The sequence below is a fragment of the Martes martes genome (assembly GCF_963455335.1).
Source record: "Martes martes genome assembly, chromosome: 9".
NCBI lineage: Eukaryota > Metazoa > Chordata > Mammalia > Carnivora > Mustelidae > Martes > Martes martes.
This window is the reverse complement of record NC_137896.1, coordinates 11581303-11598969: the sequence shown is the minus strand read 5'-3', so window position 1 is coordinate 11598969 and position 17667 is coordinate 11581303. Positions and strand designations below refer to the sequence as shown.

General features: G+C 44.6%; 1 protein-coding gene across 2 annotated transcripts in view; it reads left to right on the top strand.

Moving 5' to 3' along the window:
- ARFGEF2 (ARF guanine nucleotide exchange factor 2) overlaps nt 1-17667 on the top strand; it is a 97796-nt gene that overhangs the window by 74727 nt on the left and 5402 nt on the right. Inside the window, exons 27-36 of one of the 2 annotated variants that reach the window (XR_013967454.1) lie at nt 225-397; nt 3155-3315; nt 4368-4498; nt 4647-4776; nt 7197-7332; nt 8188-8326; nt 8436-8490; nt 10935-11049; nt 13663-13788; nt 16511-16679. Coding sequence is in view for 1 of the 2 variants with exons in the window: in XM_080814265.1 (XP_080670391.1) it covers nt 225-397; nt 3155-3315; nt 4368-4498; nt 4647-4776; nt 7197-7332; nt 8188-8326; nt 8436-8490; nt 10935-11049; nt 13658-13788; nt 16511-16679 (1340 nt within the window). In the remaining variant the exon portion in view is untranslated. Of the gene's footprint in view, nt 1-224; nt 398-3154; nt 3316-4367; nt 4499-4646; nt 4777-7196; nt 7333-8187; nt 8327-8435; nt 8491-10934; nt 11050-13657; nt 13789-16510; nt 16680-17667 lie in introns of both variants that reach the window. The other variant, XM_080814265.1, reaches the window with a different exon arrangement.

Below are 17667 nucleotides of genomic sequence, written 5' to 3'. Positions count from 1 at the left end.
AGAGAGAGAGATCACAAGTAGGCAGAGAGGCAGGCAGAGGGGGAGGGGGAAGCAGGCCCCTATGCGGGGCTCGATCCCAGGACCCTGAGTTCATGACCTGAGCCGAAGGCAGTGGCTCAACCCACCGAGCCACCCAGGTGCCCCAAAAATGCAGGTTTTTCCATGTTCATTTCTCTTTCTCCATTCAAAGTACAGATGACATGGCTGCCCCCTTCTTTCCTTAGGTCTCCGACCATCCGGGACATGGTGATCCGCTGTGTTGCACAGATGGTGAACTCCCAGGCAGCCAACATCCGCTCGGGCTGGAAGAACATCTTTGCCGTGTTCCACCAGGCAGCCTCTGATCATGATGGGAACATTGTGGAGCTGGCCTTCCAGACCACGGGCCACATCGTCAGTAAGTGGCTCTAATGTCGCACCTGCAAATCTAGAAGGGTGACCACTTATTTCCTGTTTTACTCTGCAAAGAGGCTTCCTTGTTTCAGGTCTGCTGTGATACAAAAACGTGCCAGGAGGTGTTCTGAGCTCTTAACATGTGCTTAGACATGTGCACAGAAACCCTGCAAAGGAAACACAGTTGATACTCATTATTCGCAACCACAAAACCAGTGCTCCTGGTGCTTTCTTGGTTGTTTGTGGACATGTGTGTGCATTCAGCATGTGTGTGCATTGAGTCATCCAGGTACATGTTCCCAGCCCAGGCTAACAAAGCGACTCTCTGCCTTCTGGTTTCAGCTCTCTCACTATAAATAAGTAAATGTCCTTTCCGTGGTTTACTTACTGCCACCAGTATCTTTTTGTTGGTGACTTCACCATTTTAAATGGCCCTGAAGGGGGCACCTGGGTGGCTCAGTCGGTTAAGCATCTGCCTTCAGCTCAGGTCCTGATCTCAGGGTCCTGGGAACAAATGCCACACTAGGCTCCCACCGTGTCTGCCTCTGTCTCTCATGAATAAATAAATGAAATCTTAAAAAATACATAGGACGCCTGGGGGCTCAGTTGTTAAGCATCTGCCTTCAGCTCAGGTCGTGATCCCAGGGTCCTGGGATCGAGCCCTGCATCAGGCTCCCTGCTCAGCAGAGAGCCTGCTTTTCCCTCACCCTTTTCCCCTGCTTGTATTCCCTCTCTCGCTGTCTCTCTCTGTCAAGTAAATAACAAAATCTTTAAAGCAAAAATAAATAAATAAAATGGCCCTGAAGCACAGTGCTAGAGTACTGTCTGGTGTCCCTGAGCACAGGAAGGCTGTGATGTGCCTTATAGAGAAAATGTATGTTTTCGATAAGCTTCATTCAGGCTTGACTTAAAGTGCTGTTGGCCAAAAGTTCAGTGTTGAACCCAATACTATGTATAAAATAACTATGTCTTATGTGTGTTGACGCACACGTGAAACAAGGTTCTGCATTGATTGGTTGATTAAAACATGGTGACCAGAGGCTCGGGGAACCTACCTCCACACCTCCCCTGGGAGCAGTGGTTCTTCCCTGTGGGCGTGGTCAGTGTTTACAGTCGACTTACAGAACACAACTACTATGAGTAACGAGAACTGGCTGTACCAATACTCCCCACTGTTGACCAGAGAGGAAACTGAGGGACCGAAAAGTAAAGTAGAGCAACTTGCCTGAGGTCACACAGCTAGGAAGTGGTGGGGCAGGGTCCACTCCCAGATAGTCCAGCCCAGAGTTGGCACCGTGTCTCTCTCTTCTGGACTGACAGACGGCTCTGGTCCTGCCTGTTATCACACCACAGGCTATTTACTCATCTTGGCCTTTGTAACAGTGAGAACGCATCAGATTAGCTTTAATCTTTTTTGAGATCTTTTAACTCTTTTTTTTTTTTTTCAATTTTATTTATTTATTTATTTGTCAGAAAGAGAGAGAGAGAGAGCGCGCCCAAGCAGGCAGAGTGGGAGGCAGAGTCGGAGAGAGAAGCAGACTCTGAGCAAGGAGCCCGATGTGGGACTTGATCCCAGGGATCCCTGGGATCATGACCTGAGCCAAAGGCAGCAGCTTAACCAACTGAGCCACCCAGGCGTCCCGAGATCTTTTAACTCTTTTTTTTTTTTTTTAATTTTATTTATTTATTTGACAGACAGAGATCACAAGTAGGCAGAGAGGCAGGCAGAGAGAGAGGAAGGGAAGCAGGCGCCCCGCTGAGCAGAGAGCCTGATGTGGGGCTCCATCCCAGGACCCTGGGATCATGACCCGAGCCGAAGGCAGAGGCTTTAACCCACTGAGCCACCCAGGTGCCCCGAGATCTTTTAACTCTTAAGAAGCTTCTTGCTACTTATATTTTGTCTTAGGTGATGTTCGTAGGATTTTGGAAGGCCTTAGACTTCTGAATTGCCTTTCACCCTTAGCTCATTGACCTTCTTTATCTCCCTTTGTCTTCACAGCATTCCACCCAGGTAGCACGCAGTGTGGTCCTGGGATGGGAACGGCCAGGGAGTTAAAGGAGAGTGCTCAGGGTCACTGAACCAGGGCTAGAGCTTCCATCAGGCCGACCACTGAGGGCCAACTTCACACACAGATCAGTGTTTATCCTACCCATTTCCTCCAGCTCCAACCTAAAATAGCTGAAGTTGAAACGGGCACCTTGGCGTCCTGGTGAAACTTGATTTTCTCATGGCTTGTCCTCTCTCACTTCCTTGGGGACACTTGATAGGGCCTCTTCAGAGAGTCCTTCTCTGACCCCCAGCCGAAGCAGCCCCTGCTGCCTTCTTTCCCCTCACCCAGCACTCACCTAACCTCAGATTATTTTATATTTCATATATGTATTGGCTTAGGCGATTATTGTCTGTCTTGCCCATTGGAGCACGGGTATCAGGAAGCAGGAAATTTGATTGGTTACCTCTGTCCCAAGGGCCCACAACTGGGCTTTGCTCCTAGTTGACACTCAGTAAATGTTTGATGGATGGCTGGATGAATGAATGAGTGAATGAATGAATGAGTGAAAGTACTGGAGCTCAGGAACCAGTTTAGCCCAGGCAGTGCCCAATCGATTCATTCCTGAACAATTTAATAAGAAATGCTGTCTCCTAGAGATAATGACATGCTTTTCTTAGATTTTCACAGAAGTAGTCCCCTCAGGGTGGGAGGTGTTGGATCCCCATTTGTAAGTCTCTGGTCTTATGAAAAACATGGCTTTGTTTCCGCAGCAACTATCTTCCAGCACCATTTCCCTGCAGCCATCGATTCCTTTCAGGACGCTGTGAAGTGCTTGTCAGAGTTCGCCTGCAATGCCGCCTTCCCCGACACGAGCATGGAGGCCATCCGGCTCATCCGCTTCTGTGGGAAATACGTCTCCGAGAGGCCTCGGGTACGTCATTTCCTCTCTTCCCTCTTGGGCACTGAGGAGAAAAGGAATCGCAAAGAGCGTTCCCCACTACACTTTTAGAAATGCATGTTTGCCCTAAACTGGGCATTCACTTCAAAATGCTGCCCGTTACTGGGGTTCTATCCCTTCTCTCGTTTTGTATGTATGAAATTATTTCTTTTACTCCTACTGAATTTTTACCTAGTGTTCTGTGAACTGGTTTTGTAGAAGATGATAGTATTTAGCTTTGAATTGTGGCAAAGCTGAGGAAGCTAGACGTTTCTGTTTGAAAGGAAACCAACCTCCCTCTTAAGGAAATGAGATTTTTACCATTGTGACATGGCTGAGAAGTTACTTTTTTAAAAATCACCTTTTGTTTTCTCCCAGAAATGTTTGGGGCTTTTATGTCTCACCTTTCCAAAGAGGCCTGCTTGGTTTAAATAGCAATCTCGGACACTGAAATTGGGTGGAAATAAGCACATCTAAAATGTGATACAGATCCCTCCTTCAGATCTTTTCTGTGTATCCATGTGTTTAGTTTCCACATCAGACCTGTGAGATTGGCAGTTATGTCCCCGTTGTACGGGGGCGTTGACAGAGGCTCATAGAGAAATTGCCTAATGTTGGGTAACCAGAGCTGATAAAAAAATTTCATTACAACAGACAGTACCTCGCTTCAAGAGTGATTACAGATCGAAGGGCTCAAAATCCCAGAGGTAGGGCAGGGAGTGGAGCTTCACATCCAGACTGGGAAAGACTGCCAGCTCCTAGCTGCATGACCTTGGGCAGCTGACTTCATGTTCTAGTGCCTCAGTTAACTTAGCAGTGATCTGCCCGCTCAGCTTATTCCAAAACCCACGAAGGTCCGTAGGCATAACTGCTCATATGTACTTGGGAGAGGCTTATGTTTGCCTCCTGGGGATTTCCTATCCTGCCCTTGCTGAACGGTTGTTGTTAGAGGGGGAAATGTGTGGGGCCTTAATCTTCGTGTAGTTCCCTTTTAGTTTCTTCCTTTGCTTGCATAGTCTGCATCTGAGAGGTGACTCTCCTGGCAGGTGCTACAAGAATACACCAGCGATGACATGAATGTGGCTCCTGGCGACAGGGTCTGGGTCCGAGGCTGGTTCCCCATCCTGTTTGAGCTCTCCTGCATCATTAACAGATGCAAGCTAGATGTTCGGACAAGGTAACCATGTCCCAGGATGGTGCCCCTTCCGCCACAGGATAAGCCTCAGTCACCTGCTCACCTGACCCCATGCTCTCCCCCTCTCTTCTCTGCTATTCTTTCCTCTCTTCCCCCCATTCCCTCTCTGCGCCTGACTTTGTTTCTCCAGAGGACTCACGGTCATGTTTGAGATCATGAAGAGCTACGGTCACACCTTTGAAAAGCACTGGTGGCAGGACCTGTTCAGAATCGTGTTCAGGATTTTTGACAATATGAAACTCCCTGAGCAGCAGTCAGAGGTAGGTGATGACTGGAGCAGTGCCCTGGACACGGCGGTGGGGGTCGGGGTGGGGATGGGAGGGGGCTCTCTGCTTTCGTCTGCTGCAGGGTTGCATCATGATCCCCATGCAAGTCTTACACTTAGAGCTTCTGGGGTGTATTTTAAAATGGAAACCACCAGGGCACCTGGGTGGCTCAGCTGGTTAAGTGTCTGCCTTTGGCTCAGGTCATGATCTCTGGGTCCCGGGATCGAGCCCTGCATCTGGCTCTCTGCCTCTCGGAGAGCCTGCTTCCCCCTCTCTCTGCCTGCCTCTCTGCCTACTTGTGATCTCTGCCTGTCAAATAAATAAATAAAATCTTTTTTAAAATAAATAAATAAATAATCTTTAGGAAAAAAAAAGGAATGCCAGCACACACACCATAAACTGCCTTTTCAACTTAAAACATGAGTGCTTTTCTACAATCCTGAGTCTTCCATAATGTTTTTTCAAAGCTGCAAAATATTTCTAGCTGCACATATCCCCTGGTCCATACGAAATCATTTCCAGTTTTTCTTAGCCCTGAAATGAACGTTCTTAGCCGCTACCTTTGTACTTGTTTTTTTCTTTGTTTTCTTGGGACAAGTGGTTTGGAGCTTGCACATTACTGAAGCTTTTGATACGTACTTGTAAGTTACTTCCAAATAAATTTGCAGCCATTTATACTTGAGCAGTGCGTGAGCATCCCTGTTTCTCCATGCCCGCCTTGGCTCTCCGTATCTCTCTGCACCTCACATGGGGCTCGAACTCATGATCCGGAAACAGAGTTACACGTTCTTCCATCTGAGCCAGCCAAGCACCTCAGTTTTTTTTGTTTCGTTTTGGTTTTTTTTAGAGAGAGTGCACATGCATGAGGGAGTAGGGAGGAGCAGAGAAATAATTTTTTTTATAAGATTTATTTATTTGAGAGCACGAGTGAACAGAGGAAGTGGCAGGGGGAGGAGGGGAGGGAGAGAGAGAGAGAAGCAGACTAACCTGCTCAGCTGGGAGCCAGACACCCAGAGACCACAACCTGAGCCAAAATCAAGAGCTGGACACTTAACTGACCGAGCCACCAGGCGTCCCAGGAGAAAGAGAATCTTAAGCAGACTCCATGCCCAGTGTGGAGCCCAACATGGGACTCGATCTCATGACCCTGAGAAACCAGGAGTCTGACTTTCAACCAACTGAGCCACTAGGTGCCCCTGCCTCAAAGTTTTTTAATTGCTAGTGAGGTTGCATACTTTATTTCACTTTACTAATCCACATTTCTTCTTTTATGAATTGCTTTTTCACATCCTTAGCCAATCTCTTGAGTTAGACACCTCCCTCCTATTGTTTTAAGAGCTTTTCAGTGTATATATAAAGTAGCATGTCCTTACATAAATTGCAGATGATTTTGCCCACTTTGTTACGCTCATTTTCTTCTCATTTTAGAAAATTTTAGCTTTTAAAGAACCAAATCTAGCAGTCTTTTCCCTTATGGCTTCCGCTTTTGGAATCTTGTTTAGCAGTACCAACCCCTCCCTATTCGATGATTTTCTGAATCTCTCTCTATATTAAATACTTGAAATAGTGCCATGAAATTACCAGAGGTAAATTTTTGGTGTAAAAAGTATAGTTAGCATAATCTCATATTCACTTTTTCCAAATCATTACAACTTTTTGTCAGTATCACTTTGAATGAGTGTTAATATCCTCTCATGTAGATGTACTTAATTCAGTTGCCGCCTTGCTGGGTATTGGTTCATATCTGTGTTTTCAGCGTGTAAATGTCAGTGTGGTGTAAACATCTTTATTCACAGACCTTTACATTCAGATCTTCAATTCTTTTTTTTTTTTTAAGATTTTTATTTATTTGACAGAGAGCGATCACAAGTAGGCATAGAGGCAGGCGGGGGGTGGGGGGAAGCAGGCTCCCTGCTGAGCAGAGAGCCCGATGCGGGGCTCGATCCCGGGACTCCGAGATCACTACCTGAGCTAAAGGCAGAGGCTTAACTCACTAAGCCACCCAGGGGGCCCCAGATCTTTGATTCTTTCCTTAGGGTCTGTTTCTGTCAGCCCTGTTCCTACACCTGTGGGTGTGAGTGTTGTAAAGACTGTTGGGGCGCCTGGGTGGCTCAGTGGGTTAAAGCCTCTGTCTTCAGCTCAGGTCATGATCTCAGGGTCCTGGGATTGAGCCCCGCATTGGGCTCTCCACTCAGCAGGGAGCCTACCTTCTCCTCTCTCTCTGCCTGCCTCTCTGCCTACTTGTGATAGCTCTGTGTGTCAAATAAATAAATAAAATCTTTAAAAAAAAAAAAAAGACTGTTGACAGATACTGCCAGGTTGCACATCAGAACAGCTGTGCCCATCATGTAGGAGAGTGCCCGGCTCCCCACAAGGAGAGTGGCCTCTCAACGTTACCTTTTTTGTTTTTTCAGAAATCTGAGTGGATGACGACAACTTGCAATCACGCCCTCTATGCCATCTGTGACGTGTTCACCCAGTTTTATGAAGCTCTGAACGAAGTACTTCTTTCTGATGTGTTTGCACAGTTGCAGTGGTGTGTGAAACAAGGTACTCGCTGTGTCTCTGGCTGTCATTCTTCTTGCCTTAGTTTTTAATGGGAGATGTATTTTTTCAATATGTAAAAGCAAGAAGGTAATGCCAAGGAATTAGAGTATATCATTTAATTGGTGAAAATATGTATTTTTACATAATTAGAACATAAAAAAAATCGCCCCCAGCCAGTTTATAAAGCACTTCTTAAAGATGGGTTTTAATTATTATTATATCTTAGAAGATGTGCCTTTATGTATTACAGTGTGTTTTTCTAGTTTTGTCTACATTTGAAATTTTCTGTAATGTTTTAAAAATGTACAATGAGGGTCAGGTAGCAACAGCTTCATCAGTGGACATTTCCATTTGAGTACTTAAGTGCTGAGAGAGTGCATGCTAGGAAAAATACCCACATAGCCCATGTGACCTGGATTCTGTAGATGGTTTTGGCTTAGGACAAAGCTTCAGTGTGTTAAGTTTTTCCAAAAAGTGACTCAGTTTTAAAATAAATGATAAGACAGATAATACCAGTATGGCAGTGTTTGAGGGATGAAATTTGGAGAAACGCCGGTCTAATATTTCCATCTTTTACCATTCATCATACAAGGAACCAGTTAATTAAGTAACAAAGTGACCTTCTTCCATCCCTAGCAATAAAGCTGTGATAAATAATTTTATCTCTTTATAGCCTGCTTAAATAATAAAAGTTGTAATACCGTCGGGATCGTTGCTTCCTTAAATAAGAGCCTGCAGAGCACCCCCCTCCCCGCCCTGCATCGTGTCATCTCCACCCCATGATATGAAGCATCAGTGCCCTGGTGGGAATAAAAACCACAGTGGAAGTTTGGTGATGAATATCACTTTATTTTGCAGATAATGAGCAGTTGGCTCGGTCAGGTACCAATTGCTTAGAAAACTTAGTCATATCCAATGGGGAGAAATTCAGCCCAGACGTCTGGGATGAGACATGCATTTGTATGCTGGATATCTTCAAAACAACCATCCCACACGTGTGAGTGCGCATGTGCTTCTCGCTGTTGATTTCTGTGCGCGGCAGACATCTTAACACTCCCAAGTTACCTTTCACATGGATCATTTTCCTTCTCTTGCATTCCCTTCAGCTTGCTGACCTGGAGACCTGCAGGAATGGAGGAAGATTCGTCAGAAAAACATTTGGTAGGGTTCTTTGTTGTTGTCGTCTTTTCTCTGATCACCTATTAGAACAAAAAACTAAGCAATCCAAAGAGTTTATGCTTTTCTGATGGGAAGTGAGTAAAAAAGATTATAAGATTTAAAAACTAGGGGCATGGGGTACCTGGGTGGCTCAGTGGGTTAAAGCCTCTGCCTTCAGCTCAGGTCATGATCCCAGGGTCCTGGGATCGAGCCCCGCATCGGGCTCTCTGCTCAGCGGGGAGCCTGCTTCCTCCTCTCTCTCTCTCTGCCTGTCTCTCCACCTACTTGTGATCTCTGTCTGTCAAATAAATAAATAAAATCTTTAAAAAAAAAAAAAAGGGGGGGCACCTGGCTGGCTCGATGGTGGAGCTTACAGCTCTTAATCTCAGGGTCGTGAGTTTAAGCCCCACGTTGGGGGTAGAGATGACTTTAAAAACAAAAAAGGGCAAGATTTAAATCTATATATATTCGCTAGCATCTTTTTTAGAAAGTACAGAAATTAAGCCACCTCACCCAGTAAAAACCACAGTTTACCTTTCTAGTTTTTTCTTTGTGTAATGGCACACATCTAACCCACACGTTTGAAATTTGGGCATACTTGGCACATGTTTTACCTAACAGCATGTGAGCATTTTTCCAGATTCTTTTTTTTTTTTTTTTTTTTTTAGATTTATTTGATAGCGAGAGATCACAAATAGGCAGAGAGGCAGGCAGAGAGAGAGAGAGGGGCAAGCAGGCTCCCTGCTGAGCAGAGAGCCCAATGCGGGGCTCGATCCCAGGATCCTGAGATCATGACTTGAGCCGAAGGCAGAGGCTTAACCCACTGAGCCACCCAGGCGCCCTTTCCGTATTCTTAAATATTCTTTGAGAGCATATTTTTCAGTGGCTGTACGTTATTGTAATCTTTTAACGAATCCTCCCTTGTTGAACTCTAAGTTCTGGTGTTCTGCTGATAGAAATAATGCCTTGATATAATTATCCTTATTTATCATCCTCTTAAATCAAGAATGCTTCCCTCCGGGGCGCCTCGGTGGCTCAGTGGGTTAAAGCCTCTGCCTTCGGCTTGGGTCATGATCCCAGGGTCCTGGGATCGAGCCCCGCATCGGGCTCTCTGCTCAGCAGGGAGCCTGCTTCCTCCTCTCTCTCTACCTGCCTCTCTGCCTACTTGTGATCTCTGTCTGTCAAATAAATAAATAAAATCTTTAAAAAAAAAAAAAGAATGCTTCCCTCCACACCCATGAGATAGTGGTTCTTATTTTCTGTGTGAGGCTACATAGAGAAGTTCTGATTCAAGTCTCACTTTTAAATACCTTGGTGTACAGGGGCTTTGTATTATTAACTTCTATTCCCAGATAACTGTAAGGCCATCAGATTTTTTTTTTTAAGATTTATTTATTTATTTACTTGACAGAGAGATAGCACAAGTAGGCAGAGCAGCAGGCAGAGGGAAAAGGAGAAGCAGGCTCTCCACTGAGTAGGGAGCCCGACACGGGGCTCGATCCCAGGACCCTGGAATCATGACCTGAGCCGAAGGCAGCCACTCAACCGACTGAGCCACCCAGGCACCCCTGGCCATCAGATTTTAAAAGGCATTTGGGGGATACCTGCCTGACTCAGTCAGAGGAGCATGCAATTCTTAAGCTCAGGTTTGTGAGTTCGAGCCCCACCTTGGGTGTGGAACCTACTTTAAAAAAAAAGGCATCTAGGATATAGCAACTTAAAAAATGAAACACCTTATTTGAACAGATGTTTGTTAACTGTCATCTGTCAATGTTTTAAAAAGCTAGCTATTACTAGTTTATTTTTGAGCTTGTCCTCATTAATTTGCCACCCTCATTATTTTGTTTGTTTTTTAAGTAGGCTCCACACCAAGCATGAAGCCCAACTCAGGGTTTGAACTCACAACCCTGAGACTGAGCTGAGATCAAGAGTCTGATGCTTTGGGGGCATCTGGGTGGCTCAGTCAGTTAGGTGTTTACCTTCAGCTCAGGTCATGATCCCAGGGTTGTGGGGTCGAGCCCTGCATCAGACTCCCTGCTCAGTGAAGAGCCTGCTTCTCCCTCTCCTGCTCCCCCTGCTTATACTCACTCCCTCTCTGTCAAATAAATAAATAAAATCTTAAAAAAAAAAAAAAGTTGGATGCTTAACTGACTGAGCCACCCAGGTGCCCCATGTCACACTCATTGTTAAATCATTGATATATAGAGAAACACCTTCAAAGTAGGAATAAGAAAATGTGAAATTTTAATGGGATGGAGAAAATACATTACATCCGTAATCTGTCCTATGCAGCCTAGTTAAGCAGGCAGTATAATTTTACTTCAGTCTAAGCCAGACACCTAAATTCAAGTTGGGCCAACAGTGTCAAAACAGGCACATCTCTACCCAGATACTGAATTGTGGATAAAGAAAGTGAACATTGTATTTCTCTTTGGGTTAACTTTTAGGATATGGATCTGGACCGCCAGTCTCTAAGCAGCATAGATAAAAACGCCTCTGAGAGAGGCCAGAGCCAACTCTCTAACCCAACCGATGACAGCTGGAAAGGTAGACCTTATGCAAGTAAGGCCACATTTTCTAGTTGTTTTCATTTATTTATTTTAAATAGATACCATGTTTACATAATTCAATATTCAGAAGGTACAAAAGGGTGAACATGATAAGCCTTTCTTCCACCCCATGCCTCAGTCTGCCAGTTCCTGCCAGCCAGTGTCACCAGTTTATGTGCATTTCTAATTGTATCCATATGCAAGAAATAGCATAGCCATAAACACATGCATAGGTACACACACACACACACACACACACGAAGCCTCCTGTCCTTTTTATACAAATTACAGAATACTATATGTTATTCTTTTTTCATTTAGTGTATTTTTGAGACCATTCAAAATCAGTACCTAAAAAGTTTTCACATTCTTTTATACTATTTATTGTATGTCATCCCAGGGTATAGATGTATTATTATGTGCTTAATTGGGTTCCTACTAATGGACGTTTATATTATTCCCCATCTTTTTCTGTTACGAACAGTACTACCCTGAATCACCTAATATGTGTGTCTGTATAATAAATTCCTAGCAGTAGGACTGCTGGGTGAGGTGCACTTGTCATTTTGACACATAATTACAGATTCCTGCCCATTAAGGTTGTACCTGTTTACATGATCCTCAGGAACATGTAGGTGATGTTTCCTATCTTTGGAGTAATTTTAATTTGCGGTTTTCTAATTTTAAGTGAAACCGAGCAGTTTTTCCTGTGTTTAAGAACCTTTCTGTTTTTGCATCATCTGTTCAAATTGGTCCTCATTTTATATTGGCTGTTCATCTTTTTATTGGTTTGGGGGAGCTTTTTATGTGTTAGAGATCCCTTTTGTGGACATGAGTTTCAGATTACTTTTATCATTTTGCCTCTCAGCATTACTTGTGGTTATGTTTTACTGTCTGTTGTTTTAAGGAAAAATGCATTTAATAGTTGCTGTGAGGCAGGCACTGCGCTGTGTGTTTCGTGTGTGTCACCTCGTGTAATCGTCCTTCGAGCCCTTTGAGGAGGTGCTGTTGTTTACGTTTGGGTGCTCTGGGACCGAGACAGATAACACGACTTGCCCCTGTGGAGCAGGGCCGGGACTCAGACACACTTCTAGCCTACTGAGCAACTGGAGCGCTCCTGGCTTCGTGGCCTGGTCTTTCTCTAGCTGTGGACCTGCTGCTTTTCTCCAGAGCAGTCCCACCCTCTTCTCCTCGCGCCAGGCCGTCAGTGTTGATGCTGCTGTTAACTTCTGAAGCAGTGTATTAGACACAGCCGTGCGTGGTCCCCAACCAACATAACCATCCTTGGAATCCATTAAAAAGACAGCGTGTCGGACACTCGCACGCTGTTCCTCGGTATCTGCCTCGGGGGCCGGGTGCAAGTCTCCCGCCTCAGCAGCGCCAGAGAAAGGCTTGGCTTGGGTGGGGGGAGGTTGCACGTGTACAGTTCTTGAAATAGAGCCACTCTTGGTGCAGCGAGAGGTCTGTACTCTGAGAGGGACCTGGGACTTGAGAGCCCTGCGCTTCCTCCAGGAAACATGCACGCTTTCCCATCCGAGCCCGCCGTGTGGGCGTCAACGCAGTGAGTGGGGCGGCAGGCACAGTCTCACACCACTTGGACTGTTTCTTTCCTTTTCATTTTGGGCCCAAGGTGATGTCCCTGAATTGGCATAAATTAAATGTACATGTGCTGCAGTTCACCATGTTCTTCTTTAATTAAAACTGAATCTGCTGGAGAATTTGTATAAATGCACACACACAGTTTAACAGATGAGATGACCCATCCTCATTGGCCGTCACCGAACCCTTTAATGTTTTCAACATTCTGATTCTATAACAATAAGTTGAATAAGGAATCTCTACTTTTATTATATCCAATCAACACCAGTGAAGTGCCTGACATGGGCTGCCCCTGAGCCCAGGAAGTGACAAAACAAAGATGGAGGGAGGAAATATTAGCCAGCGTCTAGTCAGTAGACAGAAACCACACCAATAATGTGAACAGAGAAGATGCTACCTAAAGAATTAATAGCTAGTCAAAGATGGCTAACCACTAGAAGAGGTAAAGGGGGACTCTTTAGGGAAACCGAAGCAGATACAGAGAGAGGAGACCACCTCCAGAGCAGACAGAAAGCCGTAGGGAACCAAGAGCGGAAAAGAGCCCCGCCCCTGCCCCTCAGACTGACTGGCAGCCACTTTGGAGGGTCCGGCTGCTGCAGGAACCTGGGGCCTGGGGTGCTTAGGGCACTGTCCACAGCTGTCTGTAGAAGTCTGGCAGGTGGCAGAGCAGCTGGTTGGAAGAGGGGGTCCCTGCGTAGCTGACCCCTCCCCTCAGGTCTTTGCTCAGGCATCCCATTGTCAGGGAGCCCTTTCCTGGCCAGCTCATCTAAACTCACAGCCCCACCCTGACACCACCTCTCCCTCCTCCCCATTCTTACTTTGTCGTCGCCATCTGATATACTGTACCTTAGACTTAAAGATCCTGTTTATTGTCTCTCTGCACTGGGGTTTTGTCCGGCTTCTCCACTGTTCTGCCACAGCCTCAAGAGCCATGCCTGCCTGACACATAGTAGGAGCTCGGGGAATACTTATCCAACACTGGCTGAATCATTATTAGGGTTAATCTTTATCATCTAATATAGATCAGAAACTGTTTGCCAGCCTCCTCATCAAGTGTGTGGTCCAGCTGGAATTGATACAGACCATCGACAACATTGTGTTCTACCCCGCAACAAGCAAGAAGGAGGATGCAGAGCACATGGTTGCTGCCCAGGTAAGAAGACCAGCTTTGAGGGGGACGTCCTCGTGTGTGGGGAGGTTGCTCAGGTGCGGTGGTGTGCTGGGTCCAGCTCGTTGTGGCTCGCAGGAGCCCATCGTGCTCGCCTCTCCCCAGCCCTGCCTTCAGTCATGCCCTGTTGGTGGCTTGAGAAATTGGTCGCGATGGAAATATTTATACCACAGCAGTCAGCAAACACTAAAAATCAGGGCTTTTTTTTTTTTCCTTTAAATTTCCCAGAAAGTCAATTTACTAGCATCCCACTAGTCACATGCCATCCCCGCCTTGGTGCTTTGAAAAAAGAGTGTTATTAATCAGGGGGACTATTCCTCGTAATTGGTGTACAGTTTAACCATAAATGAGAGAGAAAAATGTCTGGATAAAGATACCACTTTTCCTTTAAAGTTCACTTTTTTGTTTTGTATGTACAGCCTTTTACATGTTATCCTTGGAGACAGAGGATTGGGTATGCAAATGTTGGACAGTAACGTTACACCATAGGTTGTAAATGTCAGTGCTCCAGGGGCTAGCAGATCCGTGAATGAGTGTTCAGAGTTTTGGTATATTCACAGAGTTGTGCAGACATCACCCCTGTTTAATTCCAGAATATTTGTATCACTGCTGAAGGGAATGTCCTAACCATTAGCAGTCACTGTCCCTTCCCTCCTCAGCCCAGTCCTTGAGAACCACTAATTTCCTTTCTGTCTCCATGGATTTGCCTAATCTGGCTATTTTCTATTACTGGAATCATGTCAAATGTGAGCTTTTGTGTCCGGCTTCTTTCACTTAGCGTAATGTTTTCCAAGTTCATCCACGTTGCAGTCTGTACCTGTAGCATGTTAACGTCCATGTTACTCTGTAAGTGTGTATGTGTGTTCATATATAAAATAATACTCCATTGTATGGTACCACATTTTGTTCATTCAGTCATCATTGACAGACGGATGTTCCCATGTCCGGCTATGATGAATAACACTGCTGTGAATGTTTGTATACAAGTTTTTATGTGGACATGTTTCTAATTCTCTTGAGCCCGTACCTAGGAGTGGGATTGCTGGGTCATACGTTAACTCTGTGCCTGTCTTTTTGAGGAATTGCCAGACTGTCTTCTAGAACAGCTATCCTGTTTTACCTTCCCAGCTGCAATGTATAAAGGCTCTAGGTTCTCCACATCCTCTTCAATGGTTTTACTTATTTTTTTTAAATTATCACAGTCATCCCTGTGGGTGGGAAGTGGTATCTCACTGTGGTGTTGGTTTCCATTTCCCTAGTGACTAGTGACGTTGAGCATCTTCTGTGTTTACTAGCCATTTGTGTATCTTTGGAGAGATGTCTGTTCAAATCCTTTGCTCATTTCTAAATTGGATATTTTAACTTTCTAACATTGAATCGTAAGAGTTTTTATAGATTCTGGATACTAGTCCCTTATCAGATACATGATTTACAACTGTTTTCTTCCATTCTGTGCATTGTCTTTCCAGTTACTTGATGGTGACCTGCGAAACACAGAAATTTTTAATTTTAATGAAGTCTGAGTTTCTATTTTTTCTCGAGTCCTTGTAATCTTAGTGTTCTATCTAAGCAAGCATGGCCTAATTCAGGGTCACAAAGATTAGTCCTGTGTTTTCTTTGAAGAGTTTTATAATTGTAGCTTTTACGTGTTGGTCTTGGATCCATTTTTTAGTTTGTTTTATGTTTGTTTTGCACAGTTCATTGACCTTTATTCTTTTGCCTATGGCTATCTAGTTGTCCTAGCACCGTTTATTGTAGAGACTATTTTTCCCCCAGTGATCTGGTACCCATGTGGGAAATCACTTGACCCTAAATATAAGGATTTATTTCTGGGCTTTCAGTTCTGTTCCACTGACCTATATGCCCATCTTTATGCCAGTACCACAGTGTCTTGAATTGGAAGTATGAGTCTTCTAACTTTGTGCTTCTTTTATCAACATTGTTTTGACTATTCTGTGTCACTTGTGTTTCCATATGAATTTTAGGACCCAGCTTGTCAGTTTCTACAAAGTAGTAATCTGGGATTTCAATAAGGTTTGCACTGGATTTATAGATCAATTTGGGGAATACTACAAACTCTCCTTTTTTTGTCATCTCTGGCTTATTACGAAGGATAGATCCATTCCTAGAAGGCTCAACAAATATAAAATCCCTAAGTATGTCTCCCATTTTAGGCAACATATTCAATAAAAATTTCTAGCATTTTATACCTATTTTTATATTTTTTTCCCCTTCACATTTGAAAAACACAGTTTTCGAGCTTGCTACATTCATTAATCACCTGGTGAAGTTGAAGATCCCACTCAGGCTTTGCTTAGCCGTTTCCGTCTTTCATAGTGTGTTGTGAGATTCACACCTTCTAGCACATACAATACAGTTTGACTTTCTCATTTTCTCATTTCGTTCTAAAATGTAAAAGAGAGGACAGTGCAGTCCTGTGGTGAAATAACTGGAGAAGCACATACTCACGTTCACGCAGCAAAGGCAGTACTGACAGAACAGAAACTTGGGCCCGCAAAGCCTGACGTCAGGCAGGAGCTGGGCGTAATTCTTCCCCCGGCCAGTGAGCAGAACCTAACAGAGAAATGTTCAGGGTGGTGAGGAATGAGGTGTGTGATTCTCAGAGGACGACTTCCTGCGAGTGAGGGCTGCCTCGATGTCCAGAGCCAGCCCGTCCTCACTTAGCTCTCCCGCCCTCCCCTTCTAGCAAGACACACTGGATGCAGAGATCCACATAGAAACAGAGGATCAGGGCATGTACAAGTGCATGTCTTCCCAGCACCTCTTCAAGCTGCTGGACTGCCTGCAGGAGTCCCACTCGTTCTCAAAGGCCTTCAACTCCAATTACGAGCAACGGACTGTCCTGTGGAGAGCAGGTAAGGCCACACAGCAGCTAGGACAGGTGGCCGTACTGGTCACCATCCTGAAATATTAAAGCCTTTGGGAAACTCCTAATACTGTACACTTAGCTGGAATAACTTGCCAGATATTTCATGCTTAAGGGGAAAAGAAGGACATGCTGGATACATTCCATCCCAGGACCAGGAATACTACCGCCTAGCACATGGGAGATTTTCAGGAAGTATTTGCTGGAGAAATGAATTGATAGATAGAGACTGAACGGATCGAGCAAACCAAGACTTTTTACATTAGGTTAAAATTATGTATTTGGGGTGCCTGGGTGGCTCAGTTGGTTAGCATCTGCCTTCGACTCAGGTCATGATCCCAGGGTCCTGGGATTGAGCCACACGTCGGGCTCCTGCTTGGCAGGGAGCCTGCTCCTCCTCCCCAACTGTGTTCTCTCTCTTGCTCTCTCTCTAATAAATAAATAAATAAAATCTTTTAAAAATAATAAATAAAATTCTGTAGTTAAATATGATATAAAAACTCTGGTAGTCTTGGAGAAACAGAGAGCAGTCCTACATTTGCTGAGGCTTTTAGGGGTTCTCTCTCTTGGCCGCCTCCAAAAATACATACATAAACCCTGGAGGTAAGTGATATATGTAAGGTTACAGTGGAAGTCTCATGTTGTGAACTTTACACAAAAGTGATACTTTATATAACTTTTGTTGCCATTACTGGATAACCATTAATTTTTTCCCAAATGCCTATTTTAATCCACAATTTTATAATGTCATTTTTCTTTATGGCTTTAACATGTCTAGATGATTTATGCCTTTGCCTGCGATAAGGCTTTGCTTGTGAGAGTGGTTCACACATCTCTGTGGCTGATTCGTACTGCTTTGTTTAAGGAGATGTGATTAAGAGTAACGTTATATGTCACTTACACGTCAGTTGAAAAAGAAGAATGGAATATTTCTTTCAGTGTTCCCTAAAGTACCTAGGTAATGCATGATTTCTCAG